At 42.1% G+C, this 23,274-nt stretch overlaps 2 protein-coding genes across 2 annotated transcripts; one reads left to right on the top strand and one right to left on the bottom strand.

Annotated features, from left to right (window-relative positions):
• Nucleotides 1-1,616: 1,616 nt before the first annotated feature.
• htr1b (5-hydroxytryptamine (serotonin) receptor 1B) lies at nt 1,617-2,750 on the bottom strand. The gene has a single exon (XM_071897087.2). It carries the CDS (start codon nt 2,748-2,750, stop codon nt 1,617-1,619), a length of 1,134 nt encoding a protein of 377 aa, XP_071753188.1.
• Nucleotides 2,751-16,876: 14,126 nt separating this feature from the next.
• LOC139909911 (snake venom 5'-nucleotidase-like) lies at nt 16,877-23,245 on the top strand. The gene is made up of 9 exons (XM_071897085.2): nt 16,877-17,338; nt 17,513-17,735; nt 18,232-18,420; nt 19,232-19,429; nt 20,095-20,249; nt 20,635-20,743; nt 20,928-21,077; nt 21,258-21,458; nt 22,649-23,245. Exons 1-9 carry the CDS (start codon nt 16,991-16,993, stop codon nt 22,804-22,806), a joined length of 1,731 nt encoding a protein of 576 aa, XP_071753186.1. The 5' UTR covers nt 16,877-16,990; the 3' UTR covers nt 22,807-23,245.
• Nucleotides 23,246-23,274: the final 29 nt, after the last annotated feature.

Here is a 23,274-nt window from a genome sequence, read left to right as displayed (position 1 = left end):
CACATTCGATACCACTGACCATCACCTGTAAATCACCAGGGACAGATATCAGCATAACCCTGATCTTACTGTAACTAATATTCTACAGTAAGTCTGCATTTTTCCATTAAAACTCTCATTCATAGAACAAATGTGCCAAACAAATACTTGAAAGCCTTTATTGCACAGCATCTCTGAATGTGAACGGATTCCAAACACTTCTTAGAACAATATATTTCACATATCAATGCTGACAAATCCCCAGCCTTATTTTTGTATCTCTGCAGGCAGGCCAGGCATTATGTAATCCAAGGCAGTAAAATGAGTGTAGCCATGAGATGGCAAGCCATTTCAGACATGAACATACATAGATACACTTTAAATGTAGCAGCAAACAGACCCACACACATACACACATAGTAAAACAATGCAATGTTTGTTCAGCAAAATTGAACTTATTTATCATCAGCTTTCAGCTCTGTTGGGCAAATATCACCTACAATAAAGACAGCCTGTTTCTTTGTTTGACACCGATATTGTACAAATCTTTTCTTACTGCCTGGTTCAGCAAGCAGACGGTTTCTTTATTGACTGTCTTTTCAGTTGCATGAGTGTGCCTTTCTAAATGAAAAAATGATAATGTGAGCCATACAGGGTAGAAGCAACCAGTGTCTGCCCAGAATCAAAATATATTCCTATCTTATCACTTCTCCAAAGAATAAAATACAGGACATACTGTTGATCTATGAGTTTTCAAAAAGAAAACGAACCATATTTTTACACATTAAGTGTAGCCCTATGCAAAAACGACCTTGGTGTCATTTAACCAACAACTGACAGCTAAGGGAATAAATTAATAATGTACTTTTAACTTGTAATACCATCTCAGACATGTAGCTTCGTGGTCTCTGCTGCTTACTACTGGTACATCACATCTCAGGCGCGTTAATGGGTCAGTTGCCATGGGAATAACGCGCTATGTGCCGCTTCAACACGTCTTCCAAATGGGAATCCATGCAGAACACAAGCATCCCATCATTGAATTTTCTACACGTCAGTCACACAACAAAGGAGACAGGCCTATCTCGAGGAGCTACTTATCCTAACAAGTGATTCTGTGTGGTGCGTAAAGTTGGGTTTTTGCGCGCAACAGCACCATCACTGTATAAAATGTCCATGTCCAAGTGTTTAGTTTCATATTCAGTTTTAAAATCTTGTTTTCCTTAAAACAAGTCTGAAAATCTGAAAATGAAGTGAGATAATTTCAATAATTTGGCACATCATTCAGCTAGAAAATGACTTGATTCATGAATCCTTGAAATACGTTGATTTGCGTAGGAATTACGTAGAACCATTTGGCAGAGTTTGTTCACTTGTTTTAAGAAAAATGACACTTTAAGTCCAGATACCAGATTAAATGACTGAATTGTCCAGATGGATATTTTTGCAGTGCATGATTACATACACAGCTTATAATGGCTTGTGTTGTATCACGTAAGTCCCAGACACAGATTGCAGACCTGTTGTTTATGGTATTCTTACTATTCTAAATTGCCATAAGATTTTCCAGAACTTAATATCGAAAAATAAATAAATAAATAAATAAATAAATCTCATTGGAGACTGAAGATACATTTTCACGACCTGCAGCATCTGAAGCGCACAAGTTTATGGAACGCTTTCTTGAAGTCGTCATTGGACATTGTGTATATGATCGGATTGATTAGGGAGTTCAGATAGCCCAACCAGGTGAAAAAGTCAAATAACTCTGGATAGAAACACGTATCACAGGTCGCCACCACCAGCGTGTATATGAAAAACGGCAGCCAGCAAATGATATAGGCACCTAGGATTATCCCCAGTGTCTTAGTCGCCTTTCTCTCCCTTGCTGCTGAAATTCGCTTTTTCTCCAAAAGTGCGTCTGACACCGTTACTTTCACTTGGTTTTCACTCGTTGAGGACCCGGTATCGCTGAAGTGCGCGTCGTGCCTCGCGCACTGCAGAGAGGTCGTGGACGCCACGGATCCCGGCGAGCTGGTGACCAGGTGCGCCGAGGTGAGTCTCTTTCCCACCTTCTTCGGGGACTGCTTCAGGATCCTCTTGCGAGCCTCCACGTATATCCTTCCGTAGAGGACGATCAGCAGCAAGGTGGGGATGTAGAACGCCCCGAAGGTGGAGTAGATGGTGTAGAAAATATGATCCGTGTTGACATTGCAGCTGGTCAGCTCCTCCGCCTTCACCTGCCTCCAGAACAGAGGCGGCAGGGAGATGGAGATGGCGATGACCCAGGCGGTGGCCACCATCCCGGCTGCGCGCCCCGGCGTGCGCTTTTTGGAGTACTCCACCGCGTCCGTGATGGCCCAGTACCTATCCAAAGCGATGACGCACAGGTGGAGAATAGACGCAGTGCAACACGTTATATCTGAGGAGAGCCAGATGTCGCATATAACTTGCCCCAGTGTCCAGGTGTGAATCACCGTGTACAGGACGCATATGGGCATCACCAGAATAGACACCAGCAGATCGGTGATGGCGAGCGAGGCGATCAAAAAGTTCGCCGGAGTTTGTAGTTTCTTCGACTGGGATATTGTTGCAATGACGAATGCATTGGATAAAGTGGTGGCGAGGGTGATAACGGAGAGAATCGCCGCCAGACTTATTTGATAGGCGAGACTCTCCGCGCTTTCGTCCGTCGTTGATGGAGCTGTGATGAATGTGCCGTTTGTGCTGTTCACCGTTTGAGTTGCCTCGACTTGACCGGAGCGCTCCATCACTTTTTAGTCACTTTCTGTCATATTTAATTTCACCTTTTGAGATTTCTGAGATTGGGGATGCCCTTTCTCTTGGTGCAGTGGTTCATCTCCACGGCGCAACGTCCCCTGGCTGGTGCCATCTCGTCAGATAAATGACATTATTATTCTGGGAGATAAAATATAGATTCGTTTCTTCCTCATTGTCTTCCGTCACATTAGGCGGAATAGTTAATAGTTGGATGCAAAACAATAGATCTCGAAGTAAATATCCATTTCACTCGCAGGAACTCAAACTTTCCCCTTTTTTAGCCATAAAAAGAAAGCCAACAATTGTTAACTGTGGTTGTACATGACGAATAAGATGGTCCAGGTTTGTATTAAAACGATTAGCAGTGCATCCTGTAGATGCCCCAACATCTGGCAAAATGTCATAGATAATCCGTGTAGGGCAGAAGTTCTCCGGAGCTGCATCTCTTCGGGCCCCCTGTGGTTGAATGGAGAGCCAACCCAAAGTCTTGGCTTTATACACACTGTAGCCCTGACATCAAACAAGCAGCACTGATCACAATGTTTTTTTTTTTTCTTTACTGAAGAGTAGGCTATCTGCTGGGTCATAGTGCCCAGTGTTTCCCGCTTGTCACATTAACAACCATAAGGAATGAAACCCTGCTGCTCCCATCCATTCACCAAGGCCTTTGACCAGTGTATAACATCATAGCATCGCTTTGAAATACAAGACAACCCTTATACATCATTTCTGAGACATATAGCATACAGTAATGATGCCTCTTTTGACATTTCAGGGATGGAAGATTGAGGATTGCACGTCCACACTGGGGTTGAATTCTGCCACTTTCCACACCTCTCATGTGTGAAAATAGCTGTCATTTACTTGACACAGGGTCACAGTATGGTGTGGCAGTTACACATGAGGCTGCGAACCTCTCGTTCTCATGCAATGTGTGATGTAGGTTCCCAAGTTTATTCATTGCCTTCACTGAGGTTGGAATGAGGCAATAGTCTATTGAATAGCCTAATGATATTCACGAAATAGATTGATTTTTTAGTCTAGTCAGGAAAGATATAAATTATGCAGTCAGCCTATGAATCCCACACACACACACACACATGCACACGCACACACGCACTCACACACACACACACGCACACACACACCAGGACAATGTCCATTTTCCTAACTGAGAGGAATTGAAATGACTCCAAGTAATGAATCTGGTGTTATAGGCCTGTTTTTTTTTTCAGCTCCAATAGCTAGCAATCACATCTCCCCCACTACTTTAATTCATTGCCTCATCAGAAACTGTTAATTGAAATTGACTTGTGTTGTCACTTCCAATGCCTCCACTATGTAGCTAAAACACTCCCTGCAGATTCACACTTCCACCTGTCAACATCACTGGGCCTCACCTGGTTTTGCATAAGGACACAAATTTGTCATTTGACATGACGCAGTGAGCCAATTTTGCGGACAATGCATTATTCATCTTTCTAAGTTTTTCTCTGTCTGTGACCCTTTCACAACCCAGCTGTGGGCCTTGACCTTGCAGTTGGGAAATACATAGTTTTGTGTTGAATGCTTCTTTGTTTTGTTTTTTTGTTGTTTTTTCAGATTAAGGATTCAAACACAAATGACAGTTTCCCTAAAGGCTGACATGAAGCCAGTTTTAACTTTTATTGCTAAAATTGATTGCAAATAAGGAATATCTCCTGATAATGTCACCCAGTCGCCTGTGCAAGGCATGTCACCCACAAGCATAATATCAGTGACCATGATTTAAAACAACAGAAGTATTGTCACTGGTGGAAGATAGTACATATACACATACACTTAAGACTATACATCATAACTATTCATCATCACAACACGTGATGAAGTTAGTGGGAGTAGAGAAATAAGCACAACACAAAACTAAAATATTAGTGAAAATAATAGTGGAAAATGTCTGAAACTCTAAACAGTGTGGGTTAATATGAAGATACAGACATCAGAAATAACAAAATAAAACTGCAGTGCCTTTGAAAGTCCTCATGCTGCGTCCTCATCACCCCATTCCAATTGTTATGCTTTTTTGAAACCACTAGGGAAGTGATGTATTATTATTTAAACTGCTCACAATCCCACTCAAGCTTAGTTTAAGGGTGGGCAGCAGGGGGATTCGGGGTAGGGACACAGTTTCAATTGGGTGTAAATTGTTGCACCTAGTTTGCTTCGCAAACAAATGATTTGCTTGAAAAGGCTTGCTTAAAAAATCAAATAGTTTGTCACTGAATTGGCACTTTAATCACATCATGCCTCGAGAGGAAATGTCGAATCAAATTCTAGACAGTTGGGGACTTTCTTTTCAGCACCATAGTTTTATGGGCAATAACCTTTGAGAGTGGCATAACTAGATGATGTATCAGGACCACGGATAGATCCCAGCTTTTCCTCCACCTGAGATTCAACAGGCTCACATTCTCTTCTCTTCTCTTCTCTTCTCTTCTCCTCTTCTCTCCTCTTGTATTCTCTCCTCTTCTCTCTTTTCTCTTCTGCTCTACTCTTCTCTCCTCTTGTCTTCTCTCCTCTTCTCTTCTCTCCTCCTCTTCTCTCTTTTCTCTTCTCTTCTCTTCTCTTCTCTTCTCTTCGTCACGGTGAGGTGTGGTGAGGACCCAAATGCAGGACAGCGAGGCAGGTAGTGATCAAACCCCAAGACTGGGTGTTTAATATAACGGGTGCAGGAAACAACAGGTAAACAGAGACGGGAGCACTTAACTGACACGTAACAGAAAATAATGATCCGACAAAGACTGACTGGGGAACAAGACTAATATACACATGGGGGGTGATTACAAATGAGACACAGCTGGGGCAGACAGGAAACATGGTGCACGTAGAACTAAAAGAACTAGACAGGGAAACATAATACACAAAGAAATACAAAACCTAGACAATGAACAAAGGGACTGAAAGTCACAACCGTGACAGTCTTCTCTTCTTGACCTTACTCAACTTATACCTATATACCTACAATTAGGCTGAACAGTGAGTCACCAGTAATTTTAGCTTAGCTAAAGTACAAGGGTTATAATTAGCAATATCTAAATTTAGATAAATTTGTTAATTCTGGAGGTCTTTTAAGTTTTTTTTTTGTTTTGTTTTGTTTCTTCGATCATTTAGCTGAAGAATGATGGACTTCACCTCCCTGGCAACACCCTGACAACCATTTCATTTCACCATCTAATTTGGACAAAACCTGATGTTTCATTGGTTTCCTACTGATTTTAATAAGCTCCATTGTCTAGTTCATTATTTATGGAGACTTCCCAGAACAGCAGGTGATCAAAGTTTCCAACAGAAAATTACTGTAATATAATGTGGGGTTTTTTTCTGAAGTGAATGTGTGAGACACTTATGATATTAGTAGGCTTTATGTGAAGACTTTTGATGTTCTTGATTGGGCTGGATAGCTAGTGGCTATTTAACAAAGTCACACCTTCATAAATTATATCCATCATAAAACGTTATGATGGAAGCTACTGACATATGGTGTGTTTCTTATTGACTGCTATGCATATTTCTCAGTTTGGTGCTTGCTTACTGCCCAGCTACTGATGATCTGAGCACGTCCATCCTATTACATCACCTGTCCAGTACATCAGTCAATTATACAGGTAAGACAGGGAGGAAAAATTGTCCTTTACTTTACTATGTAATTACTTATGTGTATTTGGCAAGTCTAAGATTTTCTTTTTGATTTTTAGTAAATACTTTCTAGCATTGATGGGGGGAAAAGTAGGGAAAAAACGTAGAAAACCTATTTTGGAACTCTTAGATTGACTCCTAGCTGAAATACAAGGATTTGGAGTTAACCTGTTTTTCTAAGCAGGATTGATTTGTTTATTTGTCTGTGCCACACTGTTATTGGGGTTATTATTGCTGATCTCTAACTCTGTGATATTTCTGTTTTGAAGCATTCGGAAAACATGGTGTAATAGCATGCTTTTTAGATTGTGTTCAATCATCAAACCAACAAAAACAAACAATCTAATTTTGTAAGAAGTGGAACTTTTCGAAGCCTAGAAAAAGTTGTGCTCTGTTTCAGAGAGGATCCTGTAACATGCATTGATAGCTTGTGCGTAGACATTGCTTCGGTGCAGATAGTGGGTTATTCTTCATGCTTGTTTGACCATCAGAGATTTGCTCTTTATGAGAAAACCATTCAGTAATACAGTGACTGCTGATACTGAGATAAGTTGAGAGAGAGAGGGGAGGAGGGGATTGACGCAACGCAATTGCAATAACATTAAATACATTATATCAAATCCCCTCTGATCTGCACACAGGGTCTAGGACTGTGGTCTCCAACGATTGAGAGCCATGTGCATGCAGGTTTTCATTCCAACCAAATACTGCAACAGCTGATTTCACTGATTAGTTCTGGTTGAAGGTATGCTGATCAGTTAAATCAACCGATGTACTGTTAGGTTGGAATGAAAAACTGCATAGACGTGTGATCTGGGATTGGGAGCACTCTCTTACTGACAAACTTCAGAAGACGCCATTAAAAGACTGGCAAGAGCACTCGTGTCAAAACAGTTGAGCGTCATTTGGAGTTTGATGTAGCATGAAGGTATCTCGCTGTAGAGTGAGGTGCAAATTAATGATGCATTCATCTTAACTTCCTGGAGTTTCAGAAGATAAACTATGGCAGGAAAAAGGGAACCGACCATCAAAGTCAGTCAAAGGCGTCTGCTGCCACGGGAGTGTTTCCACTCATGGGGGATGTAGTTGTCCCCCCCCCCCCCCCCCCCAGAATAACAGTATCAAAGGGTTTTTGATTGATGGCATGTGTTCGCATTTGACTAATGTCAAAACGACGGCGATATGGGATTTTTAGATGCTTTACTTTCATAACCTTCAGTTTTTATTACTAACACTCCAAACACAGGTACACACACACAGGCTCAGAAACAAACAAACAAACACACACACACACACACACACACACACACACACACACATATCCACACTCCACATTTACAAGGTTAAAAAAGCCTTTCAGATCATAATGAGTTAGAAAGTGATGTAGGACTGGTGCTACTTTTCTGAAGCGAGTGAACATTAGAGGGCCTGGTGATATTTCTTCTATGGCCTGGAGCAATATAATAATCTATAAAGCACATAAAAATAGTTTCTAACACCTTTGAAAATTACAGTAGCAATGTGCTTTTTCTGCAATCCCAGATAATTGCTTCCACAGCAAATGTTAATGAATTCTATCAGGGTGGGAGATGGTTGCAGAAAGCCATCATTGACTTTGTTGCAAAACTTTATTTATTACATTTATTATACTGTAATATATGCAATATGTGAGCCGACCTGAGGATAAATCGCTGCCTATATTCATTGTTTTTCCATGAATTCAACAAATATAATGGTAGTAGGCAAGTAATGTTGTGTTCTTAAAAGGGAAAGAGCTTAACTTGCTTTCTAGTGTAACCAGTGATCTCACATCTAGATTCCCCTGCAGGGAGTAAGAGACAAAAGTCATTCCTCTGTAACCAAGCCCAATAGAAAGTATAGTAAGGCAGGACTGAGTGGAACAAGCTCTTCTGTGAGTTCATGATTGTATCCCTTAACTGACCATAACTGTCTGGTGTCATGGCTCTTGCCATGACTCTAGTTTTCCTTGTGTTTCTCGTTGTTCCCTGCCCCCTGTGTGTCTCCGCCTCCCTGGTTTGTCTTTCGGTGTTTGTCTGTGTCTGTCGTGTGTGGCGTGGGCGTGGCTCATCTCTCCTTCCCAGCTCCTGGGCTCCTGAGTTGCCGACACACCTGAACCTCATCACTCATCACCTCCTGTATATCAACCCCGGCGTACCTACCAGTGGTCGCCAGATTGTTCCACCAACTCCGTGGTAGACACACTCTCGGTCGCTCTGCACTTTATGTCTGGACTTACCTTGTGTATCAAGTTCTGTTCATGTTGATCGTGTCTCTCTTGTGCCCAGGATTTCCTCCATGAGTCTCTCCACCTGCCCACGCCACATCTGCCAGCCACCCAGCTTTCCTGCCTGTCCGCCAGCTCGTTACACTCTAACCCGAGCTCCAGCCAGCCGTCTCGCTCGCCGGCTAAACCACCAGCTCGTCAGCTCGCCGGCCAGTCCAGCTCCGATCATCTTCCCTACTCCGGCTGCCTGCCTTCATCTCACCACTTCTAATTCCAACCTCCAATAAACCTCTTTTCCTTTTACACTTTGTCTGGGTCTGCATTTGGGTCCAAGAAGACAACCATTCCTAACATCTGGCACAGCTAATGCACGGGCATTGGACACAACACAACCACCATTACCAACGTACGCAAAAAGCACATGCTCTGTCCCGTTCTCTCACACACACACACACACACACACACACACACACACACAAACAGACACACACCACAGTGTCTACTGGCCAAGGTGAGGTGGGCGAGAAGATATCATCCACCCTCCTCTAAATCCACTTCTCTCATTAGGTGCTGTAACCAGACCTCAGGATCTGCAGGGAAGCTTGCATGTAACTAAAAGCCCCCCGCTGAGAGACGTGGCAAAGGTACGGCCATATGAGGAGAGGAAAACACTCACGCAAACCAGTTATTTCATATATTGGGTGATGCAGAATCTATGTCCATTTACAATCTGTCAATGCAAATCAGTCACAGGTTCACCAGAGTCCTAATGTGTTGCTTTGTTTTGCTGTTGAGCTGTATAGTTTTCTCTGTGAAAAAGCCTCGGTGTGGGTGACCCAGTTCAGTGGCAGCAACGCAGGGCGACTTCTGTGACTCTGTCTCTGTTATCTCCCCTCATCTCTAAACACATTGCAGCAGAGCACAGTAGCTAGCTACATCCAATCTCACACGGGTCCTGAAAGTGCTATTTTTAGTCAGGTAATAAGGTATCCAGCCAGCCTCAAAGGTCACCACATTATACCACATGCAAGCACAGATCTACATGGATTTCTTTATTACACAAGGAATATTATATGAACACAAAAGAGTCCCCGAAGATCTCTTAGATAGTATAGAAAATGTATTTTAGGTCTTGAGAACACTTTGTGGTAAAGACAACCCCGAATGAGTTCTTAAAAAGTTCTAAAAGATACCCGATCACAGTTAGAAATATTATGTGTGTGATAATCTGTTGATTTATCTTGTATTTTAATTCATCCACTTGTACTTATTCAAAATTATTTCTATTCATGACAGTTTCATCTCAGTTTACCATTTGCTGTAATCATTGAATGCCTGGCAGGAAAATGGCAAGCATGCCACTTGGACAGTAAGTCCGCCCTCATCATTGTTCCAACATGTTTCAGAAAACTATGACATGACATGACAAAGCTATGATGACAGCATTTAAGAAGCGTACAGTACCAGCTGCGATGGGTCTCTGCACAATGGAAGACGTTTAATGTCGGAAATGTAAAGCTTCAGTGTACACAAGCATCTTAGATGGGGTTCCTTTTCTTTTTTTGTCTTGTTTTATGTGCATTAAGACATTTAGGCAGAATCATGCACACAAAATCTCTGAAAAAAGCATTTCACATCAAAGAGGGATCTGCATTAAACCTACAACTGACAGCGGTAACTCACAAAGGCGCAAAGTATTAGGGTGTAATGAAGAGTAGACGGGCTGTGTTTCAACGAACACTACAGAGAGAACACACTCTTTCTACTTACTCGGACTGGGGCTCATCAGGGGCACTTTTAATAAATATTTGGGGTGACCTTTTTGTTATTGTGGTCGGCACTTGCTATCCTTGATAACTGACAGCTGTAGCGACTGACACCAAATAGGGCAAGCCCAAAATCAGGGCAGATCCCTTGTTGTGTGGATGGAATGCGAGATGCGCCCCTCCCTCCTCTCCACCCACCCAACACCATCGCTGTAGGGAATGGCTTCTTCCGAGTGTTTATGACATGAGAGATGGGAGAGATGACCAGGCTGAGCAGCTAGGTCAGCCATGTTTGGAATCTGCATCCTCAAAAGCATCGCATCTCTACAGCTGTGGAGCTATAAGCTGTCGCACATGTGCTTCGCTCTGCATTGGAGCAGTGAGGGAGAAGTGTGAGGGAGAATTGCATTACAGCAGCAACCAGACACACTGAACACTGAACTGTATCCCATATATAATCTGCTTCACCTTTGTCATGGGGATAGCTGACATGCACTTTAAGGCTGCTTGTGGAAATATGGTTTATCAATTTTCTTAAACATATACATAGCTCAAAGTTGGATGTGTAACCTATATACACACACATAAATTATCATTTCCCTCAGCATTATCATCTATAATCTGAAGGCAGCTTCATAGTACAATGAGAGAATCAAATATAGGACACATGCTGAGTTGAGGAACCCGTCCCACTGCAATATGCCCCAGCCTGGTCTGATGGCATATGGTGCCTTCTGCTCCGCCAATCAGCTCTCCAAGGCCTCCTGCTAAAAATGTGTCAGGAGAGAGAGGGGCTTCTATTTACAACTGGTGTTTTCTGGGTTCTAACTTTCCAACTTGAATGATCGTATGAAGGAGGTGGTGGCCCCATGTATGGGATTGTGACACTTTTTGGCTTTTTAAGAGACCCTGGCTCTGCATATTGTGATAGAGCTTCAACTGAGGTGGGTCACACCTAGAACACTTAACCTTCAACTTCCAGTACTTAGAAAACCCTTATAGAGAGAAGTTATGGTTTGGCTCATCATGTTGAAATCCCCTTGCCTAGTGTCCAGCCCCATGAATCACAGTCTTTAGCACTTAGAATTTGCATGGTGATTCATAGGCTCAAGCCTATCCACCAGATACTATTGGATGGTCGAGGTAGGCGGGACAAAGTTATGACTGATGATGAGTGTTGCAGAGCGTGCCAACAACTACCAAAATGGCAGAGCCAGCAAAGGAATTGGATGATAGCAAGCTAGATTTAGCAATTTCGTCAGTCCTTAAAAAAGTTAATGGCATCGATGAATTAAAACAGGAACAATCAGCTTGTTTAAAAGCTCAGTGAATGCCGCCATGATTGTTGTTGCTCTGAGGCTTTTCTAGATTAATCTAGAAATTCATCTTCTAGATAGACATCAATCTGCTTTGCTACTGTGATTGGTCAAAGATTTTGATAACTGACAACTAACACCAACCAATCGGTTGGGGCGAGAACATCAGTGAATCAGTCGTGGATACGCTTGCGTCCAGACCCTTATGAATCCCCATGCAAATTAAAAAAGTGCGAAAGACTGCGATTCATGGGGGCTGGACACCAGGCGAGAAACCCCCTCTTTAGTAGAGCATTTCAGTCCAGCACACAGTTCAGCTCTGCATTATCTTGGAGGAAGAGGGTCACTGGAGGGAGCATATACTATTTTCACTCTATGGGGCAGTAATTTATTCCCTGGAAGAGAACATGTGACAGACAGGAAATAAGCTATGTGGCGGTGACCGCTGATGGCTGACAGGCCGGTGTTGTTCACTGAGGTCAGAGTCATTTTGGTTTGAGTGGAAGTGGCAGAGTCCATTTAGGAAGTGAATGGTTGGATAGGAAACTCACTGTAGCCAGTTAAGTGTCTTCTCAGCACTTTTAAGTGTTGGAACTGGTCCACACTTTGCCGAGGCGAAAGCAAGCATAGAATGGATTTATTAAGCCGTGGCAACGATGCTGCAGTGATACCATTATGTCAATCATTGAGGTTTTGTTGCATAATGCATATCACACTCTCAGTGGTCTTCCAATTACCACTAATCACAGCGTGTAACTACATTATCATGCCAGGCCTCATTTTAACAATTAAACAAAGATTTCCCGTTGGTATGGATTCCACACATTGTCGCTGACACGTTACTATGAGATATGAGGAGATGAATAGTATCCTGTCCTTATATATGAGGATTTGCTAATGCAGAAATGGCATGGCCATTATCAGTGGTGAGGATCTCGAGCAGAAAACCAGCCGCAGAGCGCTGATTTCACATTGTTTGTAAGTATCTGTGTGAGATGACGCTTTATTTACTCCCTCCTGGAGGTAAAAGCTGTCTGGTTTTGAAGCCTCTGAAAAGAGAGGCCCAGTGTGTGTGTGTGTGTGTGTGTGCCTGCATTTTTGTGGAGAGAGTGATTGTGAGAGGAGGCGATTGGCCTAATCCTCAGCGGACAGACAAGTGCTAATAGCACACATCAGTGCTGGTGTGGGTGATGGCCAGTGGAGTGTGAAAAGGAGGGGTTAGTGGGCAGGGAAGGGACGGGGTTGATGTTCGGCTCGGTGCGGCTCTCTGTATGTCAGCAGCAAGCTTCATTGAAATTCCACAGATTTCCACACCCTGTCTGCAATATCTGAAAATCGAGGCTGTGGATAATCCTGTCTGGAGAAACAACATTTTACAGTTACACAATCTCACTGATAGAAATACAGAGTTCTAGTTTGGGGGGGATTGTCGGCTGCTGCTGCATTTCAGGAACGATGTGCAAAACAGCACTCGGACAGATGATGCATTCTCATCTCACCAGCCACCGAGTCCCACTTCCATCGCGGATAGTGGAAATCGACCCACTTTATTGCTTTAGCTACAGAACTACATTTGAGTGCGAGTTGGTAAAAGTTTACTCAACCTAAAAGATGATGATGTTATCGCTGCGAGGATCTATACAACAAAGTGCCTTTAGACCCCAATGGAGCACTAAACAGTAGAAAGCAATGCTTCACTGGACAGAGGGTTTAGAAAGCCAATATGTCCATAAGCATGAGGGATGTTTATGGTTCAACGTCTCAGTGTCTCTCTGTCTCTGTCTCTGTCTCTCTCTCTCTCTCTTTATTTCCATGTACCTGCAGTCATGCTCCTTGTTTCTGTCCCTTTGACTTTCATTCTTTCATATGGTTCCATGAAGTAGTCTAACTTCACTAGTAGTAGAAGTAGTCTATTTTCTGTGAATTTCTGCTTGTTTCTGTTATTACCATTACTCTATCCAAAAAATTGATAGCCTCTCGAATTTGACTGTGTTGATCCTGTTGGGGCGTTTAGCTTGAATGTGACTGCTGTTAACTGCTTACAGTGTAGCATCGATCTCCCAACTATAACATATGTTTTAAAAAGCATTCTGACATTTTAACTGGGGGCCTTCATTGGCCTCCATGATGAAAACAAAAAGAAAAAGGACAAAAGCAAAACTTGATGGCTTGAGCGCACATCACAAATACTTCCACCACTGACTGTGCATTGTCACATTTCTCACAAATAATACAGACATACAGTATTTGTGTTTTAAAGGAAAAAAAATGTTTCAGTCATAAGAGTTCATCCCTTATCCTATTTGTCATTTCTAAAGGTCTGGTTAAGACGCGTAGCTGAGCTTTGCAGTGGAATAACGAACTCATAGGCAATGCAAAGCTCTGAATCAAATGTCAAGAAAAATCCAAGTGGCAGAAGCTGAGGCTAGCACGTCTGTTGCTAGTATGAAAACAAACACAAAGCCATCTGTCTAACTATGTCAGCTCCTGTGTCGAATTGCACCAGAATCCAACTTTGACTAGTTTTGTGGCTTGGTATGCAAAACCCCCTGCCAGCCGTTTGCACATCAAGGCTACCCACTTCACTTTTAATGAGCTATACTGGCTTCGTGGTGACACGGGTCATACTTAGAGCTGTCCAGATTCCCAGCAGCGTTCACATGAAAAACTGTGAAAACATGCGTGTGTGTGTGTGTGTGTCTGTGTGCGTGTATGTGCGTGTGTGTATGTGTTATGCGTGGGTGTGTGGAGACGTATTGTGTGTGCTGACATGACTTGTGGCCTCAGTTGATTGAAATATCCCAAATCAGTGATGACTAACGGGTGATTAACACGATACAAACTGATTTACAACTGAAAAAGGAGGAGCATCTGTACGCGTTACATCTAATAATCATGAGCACGGACTGAAGAAGTGTAAGCTCTTCATGTAAGCTCTTGAAGTCAGCCCTTTCATCTAAGCCGACCTGCACTTTGGCTGTAAACAGAGCTACACCTTCCATCCATTCCTCTACATTTTCAGCATCAACCCGCATTTCACCTGCTGCTCTCCATTTGCGACCTCACAGTGAACTCTGGAGGATGTTTAGATGAGAGTGGCCATGAAGGCTGAGGAGACCGCTTCATGAATAAAGAATGCAAACCTTTATGCGGTGATGCACGTCACATTCAATCACACACCGGTGCTTCTGTTAATGAGTTATTTCAACTGTCGTCACTCATTGGGTGCTATCATCTTTTCAGCTTCGAAATGCTGTCTTGTTATGTCAGGTTTTATTGATAATTTAATTTCATACTGTTATTGATCACTGAGCTCAATAAGCACTTAATGAGTCTCCCCCTCTCTCTCTCTCTCTCTCTCTCTCCCTCCCCCCCTCTCTCTCCCTTCCCCTCTCTCTCACTCTCTCCCTCTCACCAACTAAATGTCTTTCTAAACAGGTAACATGGGAGATTGCTGGGACTAAGTGACATGAAAGGCAAAACACCACTTCAAGCTGTGATTTGAAGTACATGAGCCAGAATAATCTGCATTTGTGAGGCAATTTAACAGAAGATGAATGGGAATGGTGTAGATTTTAAGGGAAAATGTGAGAGAAAACACATTTTTTCCTCCCCACGATTCCCTTAGTTACCTCTGCCAAGGAAGTTAGGTTTTAGTTAGTTTGTTTATCTCCCAGCAGGATATCTTCAAAACGATGGGTTTCCATTGAATTTGGTAGGCAGATAGGTTTTGGGCCAAGGAACAATTGATTTGATTTTGATGGTGGTGTGGATCTGGGATTTCCGCCATAAGACTATTATCATGTTTAGCCATAACTATAAAACTAACGTAGATTGATTCCATATCCTAAGGGTATGTTTCCAGGGCCAAGAAATCAATGTAACTCAAATGTAAGTGTTGGAAATGATGTCTTTGGGTGTAACAGCAAGCTGGAAATTGTTCAGCGTTGGCGGAGGATTGCGCTCTCTAAGTGCCTTCTAATTAATTTTGGAATTATAATAGTAATGCTGATCCACTGTAACATCTGCTTCAAAATGAGACAAAACAAGCCACAGAGACAGCCAAAAATTGGTTGACCTTCAGCCCTGCAGTAGCACTCCAACTCTGAGAGGCTGTACAAATGCAGAATCTGATTTTAAGTGTGATAACACTGTGATGGGGTATTAGTATTTCAGTACTGCCAGAAGATCTCAACACCAAAGACTCTCACATCGATAAAGTGTCTTCCAGGGCCCGTCTCACCTGTTTTTTTCCTCAAATGTGGTTGATTTCTTTATGTTAATCAGCAGAGGGTTTTATAAAACTCTTTTGTTTACTAGATATCCATTACCTTGTTTCCATTCACCTGATGTTGAGTTCATAGCAGAGGTGCTGATGAATGAGTAGAGGACAAGAGAAGAATCTATTTCAACATATTAACTACTCTTTTAATCAGCTTATATCTGAAATAGTTTTTAAATGTAGTAGTGTTTATGTTTAAACCTTATGAGGAAATGTTGATTTCGATGCTACAACTCCCTCTGTGTTCCAGAGAGCTTCAGTTTACTTTCATGAACTTTTCCAAGTCTATCCACTAAGGGGTGCTGGTGGATGAAGGACATTTTATTCAACAGAACAGACAGAGATCAAAGCAGGCACTTTCCCTCAGTAACAGATTGTAGTGTGGTGATGACAGCCTCAACCGCCTCTGCTTGCATTCTTGATTATAGAGACAGTTTGATTGAGGATATTATTAGGAGGGGGAATGGCTGTAACCAAAATAAATTATATTTATAAATCTGCCAATAAAGATAGAAAGAGAGAGAGAGAGAGAGAGAGAGAGAGAGAGAGAGAGAGAGAGAGAGAGAGAGAGAGAGAGAGAGAGAGAGAGAGGAGAGAGAGAGAGAGAGAGAGAGAGAGAGAGAGAGAGAGAGAGAGAGAATACAAGTATAGGGCGTGTACGTGTAATGTATTATATATTGTATAATGTGCAATGTATATTTGACCTATAGTAGATGCATGGTATTTTAAGCCTTGCTGTGATATCCCTAATGTATAGAATTACTTAAGTTATTTTTTCCGAAGGGAGGGGTCTAGCGGTAAGTCCACTTCATGAGAATCACCCGATCTTTCCTTGAGACCCCTCTTGAGGAAAGCCTACGCCTAGTGTGAACCCACTCAGTTTCTGTTTTGAACACTGTTATACAATTGTTGCTCTCACTCGTGCGCTTTTACGCAGAACGAAACAATGATGAGCGTCCGGACGCGTCTGTGCGCTGCCCTGACCTCGTTCTGCCTCCTACTCCTTTTGAATCATCTGGATAAAGTGTCTACTTTCGAGGTGACACTGCTTCACACCAACGACAACCACGCACGGATCGAGGAGACCAATGCCGACTCGGGGAAATGCCCAGAAAATGGCCCGTGCTTTGCCGGGGTGGCCAGGAGGTTCACCAAATTAACCGAGATCCGTAAAAAGGAGCGGAACGTGTTGCTACTGGATGCTGGAGACCAGTTTCAGGGAACTGTCTGGTTCAATTACTACAAAGGCGCCGAAGCTGCATATTTCATGAACAAACTTGGTTATGATGCCATGGTAAATATGTTTGTTTTAACGGCAGCTGTTATTTTATATGTGGAACCACATGGGCGAGTGATTCATTCATGGTTAAGTTGCTGTGCTGGTTTATGGGTTGTGTGTGTGTGTGTGTGTGTGTGGGGGGGGGGGGGGTATGAAGAAAAACTATTTTTTTTTCTTGTGTTTCTTTAGGCTTTTGGAAACCATGAATTTGACAATGGAGTGGAAGGTCTCATCCAACCCTTCCTGCAGAAAGTAAACTGCAGCATGCTGAGTGCCAACATCAAAGCTGACAAGACTCTGGCCCCAAAAATCAGTGGCTTGTATCAGCCATACACAGTCCTTAATGTGGGCTCTGAGAAGGTGGCTGTGATTGGATACACAACCTCAGAGACACCAGTCTTATCCTTACCAGGTAAATATACCACCCATTATCTGTTGTTAATCCAATAAGTTTGAGTGATGAAGCCCTTGATGACGGTGCTGTCCCATTGTTGCATGCAGCATTTCAATCGTATGGTGATTTAAAGTTTGTAGTCTAGCACTTGGATGCAGGGGATTTGGATGATGCCCTACTATCCTTCTGTAGATAGAGATCAATCCCATAATGAAACTTGATATACAGTCATCATCAAAAGCCAGTTCCACTGTGGTTAGAGATAGCATATTGCTTCCCAGGCCTGGTTTAATGTGCATTTGTTTTCTAGACAGGAAAGGTGCCTCAGAGATTTACTTTGTCAATGAATATACTTTTCTATTTTACATCTGCATGTCTCTTCAAACGCAAACAGCCAATCAATGAATCAGTCATGGGGCTGCATTCAGGTTCCTCTGCTGTTTCAACTTTGTTCTCAGAGAGATGGAGTACGACCATGATGATGTAAAGTTCCCCTCTGTCCCGTGTGTTTTAGGCCCACACCTGACGTTTGAGGATGAGGTCAAGGCCCTCCAGCTGCAGGTGGATAAGCTGGAAACCCTGGGCTACAATAAGATCATTGCCCTGGGACACTCTGGCTTTGATGTGGATCAAGACATTGCCAAGCGAGTGAGAGGGATTGATGTGGTCATCGGAGGACACACCAACACGTTCCTCTACACCGGTATTACTCTTCTCTTCTCTTCTCTTGTCTTCTCTTGTCTTGTCTTCTCTTTTCTTTTCTTCTGTTCTCTTGTCTTCTCTTTTCTTTTCTTCTCTTCTCTTGTTGTCTCTTCTCTTGTCTTGTCTTCTCTTGTCTTCTCTTCTCTTTTCTTTTCTTCTCTTCTCTTGTCTTCTCTTGTCTTGTCTTTTCTTCTCTTCTCTTCTCAGCTCCTGTTATAGCTCATGTTATAACTCTTGATTGTTTTTTTGTTTTTTTTCTTTGTTTCTTTTTGTTGATTTGAAGGTGAGATGCTTTTCAAAGCCACTTGTTTGTTTGTTTTTTAAACTCACCTGGAAAGATCTACTCCTTATTTGAATATTTAATCACTGTTTTTTGTTAGTTGCCTTCTATATTTTATCTCTGTAAAAGTAAACTAAGCTAAACAACACCATCAGGCTGCTGATCACTAACATTTTTACCTTGACATTATGGCACACTTTATTTTGTGAGACGCAGCAGCTTAACTGACTGTGAGCTGTGTCAATGATTCATCCAATCTCAGCCTTTTACCTCTTTAGTGTTATCAGCCAGATCTGTAGTGAAGAATCTGACCTTGTTACTCTACTAAAGACTTCATTGTTCAGCAAATGTTTACACTCAGATCTTTGCTTTTGTCTTAATAATTCACTTATAGACAACACTGGTGATGTGTGCATCGACGACAGGCAATGAGCAAATCACAAAAAACAAACCACAAAAAGAATGGCATAAAGTGACATTATGAAAACAGTTAAAGACAACAAAGAGACAAAAGCTCTTTTTTTCACTGCAGGAAGCCCCCCATCCACTGAAGTTCCAGCAGGCCCGTACCCCTTCATGGTGCGGTCTAATGATGGGAGGAACGTTCCAGTAGTCCAGGCCTTCGCCTTTGGGAAATATCTTGGATATCTGAAGGTTACCTTTGACAAGGCTGGGAACGTGATAAGTGCTGTTGGAAACCCAATCCTCATGGACAGCAGCATACCTCAAGGTAGACTGTTATAACAGCAGCAATTACACACGTCCCACCTCTGACACAGCTGCTGCTTCACTGGTTAAAAGAACAAGTCAGAAAGCATTCCTTGAACTAAACAAGGCGCTATCAAGTTGAAATGACTTGAGATGCTATTACAGTAAACAACTCAAATTACCATGTCTGTTTGTGTTGACCAAGTAAATAAATAACTTAACCTATACAGCTTCATTTCTAGACTAACTTGAAAAAGTCATAGTCTGCTTCATTTGGAAATAATTATTTCAACATGCAAAAAAATAATGTACAGCTTGAAATGCTTTTTAGTGACAACTTTGTGAGTGATGTTGACACAATTAAAAACAATAGGTAATTCATCTCATTAAATCACAAAACAATTTGGATAAAGACTACATTTACTACGATTACTAACACTTTATTATTATGATTCTGATTATTCATACATACAATGCCCAATGCAGCTGGGTTGCTTGTGATTAAGATATGAAACAATAAAATGCATTTAATGTTTGCTAAAATTATGAGAATGCAGACAGCACACCACAAACCACAATGCAATCTATTTTCTTTTAACGAGGCTTCATTCAAAATAGAGTAGGCTAAGCCTGTTGAAGGTTTTCATAATTTTTTCATAATCCTTACTTTTGTTCTAACCCTCCCAGACCCAGATGTCCTTGCTGATGTAAAGAAATGGAAGGTAAACTTGGCTCAATACTCCTCGCAGTACGTCGGACAGACCCTAGTCTACCTCAATGGGACGTTTGAGGAATGCCGATTTCGGGAGTGCAACCTAGGAAACCTGGTCTGTGACGCTATGGTAAGCATCTGATCATTCATTCATTCATTCATCTGGATTCAGACAGTCTCAATTGCTCCCTCCCATGTATTCCTAGTAACAGAGAACTCCCAGCCTTGGACTGGTTAGCACTTTAGGTCTACTGGTCTACGGTCTACCTTAGATCCTGTCCGTGCATGTTTAGTGAAAACATGCCTTAACAATAGTCTCCTGTCTTCTTTAAAAATGATGCTCTTAGGCCAATTTTGGGGGGAGGGGGTAAGCTGCTAAATTACAGACAGTAATTTCTTTGACCTTAAGTCTACAGTGGCAACTGACTAATGTGAACAAAAAGAGATCAACTCTTTCCAAGACACAGAGTTTTTATTGCCATAGGCCTATAACAATGTTTCTGTTACATTCTCAGATTCATCACAATATAAAGTATCCAGATGAAGTGCAGTGGAATCATGTGGGCTTATGCATGCTGAATAGTGGGACCATAAGGACAGCTATAGACGAGCGATACAAAAACGGTGTGTGTGTTAACTTTCTGTTAACTTTCGATGATACAGAAGCTCATATAGATGGTACTGTACTTAAGTGCTTCATTAGAAAATTCCACTTTTATAAACAAAGCAGAGGTTCTAAATGTAATTGCACTAGCTCCAATAGAAACCATGCGCTCACTTGCAGTTGTATATGTACCTCTTCTCTCAGGTACCATAACCATGGAGGAGATCCTCTCAGTCTTACCCTTCGGAGGAACGTTTGATTTGATCCAGCTGAAGGGATCGACGTTGAAAGAGGCATTCGAGCACTCCGTTCGCAGATATGGGAGCAACTCAGGAGAATTTCTTCAAGTCTCAGGTCTCTGTGTGATCCTTGAGCTCCTGATCTACCACCCAGAGTTTTGTAGAATAATATTGATTTTTACCTTCCCCGGCCTGTTTAAGTGTTTTTTCTCGCTGCCGATGCCCACAGGGGAAAGTGAACACACACGCAACTGAACATAACATTATACCTTTGTTTTCTCCTCACCGTCCCCAGGCATTCATGTAGAGTTTGATCTCAGAAGGCCGGTGGGTGAGCGTGTGGTGGCCTTGGACCTGCTCTGCACTGACTGCCGCGTGCCCCAGTACAAACCGTTGGACCTGGAGAGGAAGTACAATGTGTTGATGCCTGCCTACATTGCAGACGGAGGTGACGGCTTCACCATGATCAAGAAGGAGAAGCTGAGGCATAACACAGGTGAGGCAGCGGAGGCAGAGATGACATTAACTTTTACCTGAGATGAAATGTTCCTCGTTTGTCAGTAAGGTAAACTAAGGTAAACTGAATGTACTTTTCCAGTTCCATCCGCTAGTAACTTCATTGTTCCTTCTCCTAGAAGTTCATTGTGGTTTCACACTGCATAATTCAGCTAATAAACAAGTAATCTATTAACTCACTGAGCAAAGAGAAGGCATCCAATTCTTATGAAAATAACACTCAGGGAGCCAGGAGACTGTTGAGAAGCAGATTCTAGTTCTCTAATGTCTCAAACTGTGATTAAACAAAGCAACGATGGCAATCTTACTAAGAACAGCACCCTCTTAAATCTATCCAAGAACATCTCAGAGATAAAAATAAACTCCTAATGCCATTGTGTTTTATTACAGATGATATATCGGCTATTCATTATGTGTGGGGGGACCTTTTGGAGGAGACATATGAGTGTCAGATGAGAAATTGGCTCTTGAGATTGTTACTGCTGACTCTCCTGCAAGAACATAGTTTAGTCAGCTGTAGAACATCTGGCCGAGAAAAAAAAAGCCTGACAACGTTGCATTAGAACAGCTGTGTCCCTCCCATCGTATCCTATTGCTAGCTTTACATTATTTTACTGTGGTGGGCTGATTCTCTAACTCAGATCTCTGCCTTTACCTTAAGACTCACCCCCGCTTTCACATTCAAATGTCTGTCATTGTGTTTCACTAGACTGCAATTCAGTTTGACGGAAGAGAATGAAGAGTGCAACTGTCCTGTATAAGCGAGACGTTGCAGGTTCCAAATTATCCATCAATAACCACGTCCTAACAAAGTGTCCTTTCACAAGACACTGAGCCCCTTCCTGCTTACTTCACTGAGTCAATCTAGATAAATAAAATGTTATGCAATTTTGTTTTTCTACTGGCTCTTCCAGAGAGGGATGAAGTAGGTGTAACAGACTTGGTCAGTTGGACTCATTCCTGTGGTTTGCTTTGTCTAAATCAAGAGCATGCATTTAATTTGGCTCCGTACGGCTTCTGTCTGTCGCGCCGACACACAGAGCTTATGACTGAGAACAGGCGCTCCTATACATGAGCAACCTTGAGATGGGACTCTTATGGTGAGTAAGATTTATAAAGCAAGATAGTTAAAATAACCAATTAACCAAGCTGTTTTCCCGCCTCTTGCAGGTGATATGGATATTACCGTTTTGTCCAAATACATCTCAGACAGGAAACGGATTTACCCAGCAGTGGAAGGTCGGATCAAGTTCAGAAACTCAGCTGTATCTGTGGCCAGCAGCCTTGCCTTGTTACTGCTGGGCCTGTGTCTGTCCACAACCCTCTGATTGGTGCAGTGCACTCTAGGAAACTGTGATGAAACAAGCCCACAGAGGGCAAGTATGGCTGCTAGACAATCGCTCTGGGACGTGTTTAAAGGCCTTTTCATCTTGTTGTCGTCAAGGGTGACTCAGAAACAACAAGATGGTAAGTTAAAGCAGATGGGATATCTAAGCTGGAACATATTGGATTCCACACATCAGGCATTTATCAAAATAATTAATCAAAGTGATTGAGGACAAGATCAAGGTGATTCAGGAGTTCTGTGTAGCAACAACATGTATTTGACATCAACAAATATTGGCAACTTAAAAACACATATAAGTCCTTTTTTTTTACTCTCTTCTTTTACTTTCTTACTTACTCTTTCTTTTGTACTGTAAAATATATATATAATATAATGCAAAATATATGTAAAATTAAAAAGAAAAAAATGTGTCTATAGACAGAAATATAAAGTGAATTGAATATGGAAC

This window comes from Centroberyx gerrardi, chromosome 17, assembly GCF_048128805.1.
Source record: "Centroberyx gerrardi isolate f3 chromosome 17, fCenGer3.hap1.cur.20231027, whole genome shotgun sequence".
Taxonomy (NCBI): Eukaryota; Metazoa; Chordata; class Actinopteri; order Beryciformes; family Berycidae; genus Centroberyx; species Centroberyx gerrardi.
Note: the sequence above shows the minus strand (reverse complement) of the source record. Positions and strands in the feature narration are given on the sequence as shown.

Excerpts from the sequence above, each read along its gene's own strand:
- htr1b (XM_071897087.2), bottom strand. The coding sequence starts at position 2,750 with ATGGAGCGCTCCGGTCAAGTCGAGGCAACTCAAACGGTGAACAGCACA.
- LOC139909911 (XM_071897085.2), top strand. The coding sequence starts at position 16,991 with ATGATGAGCGTCCGGACGCGTCTGTGCGCTGCCCTGACCTCGTTCTGC. Across the intron at positions 20,744-20,927 it reads AGACGAGCGATACAAAAACG|GTACCATAACCATGGAGGAG; the intron begins GTGTGTGTGTTA and ends CTCTTCTCTCAG. Across the intron at positions 21,078-21,257 it reads AGAATTTCTTCAAGTCTCAG|GCATTCATGTAGAGTTTGAT; the intron begins GTCTCTGTGTGA and ends CACCGTCCCCAG.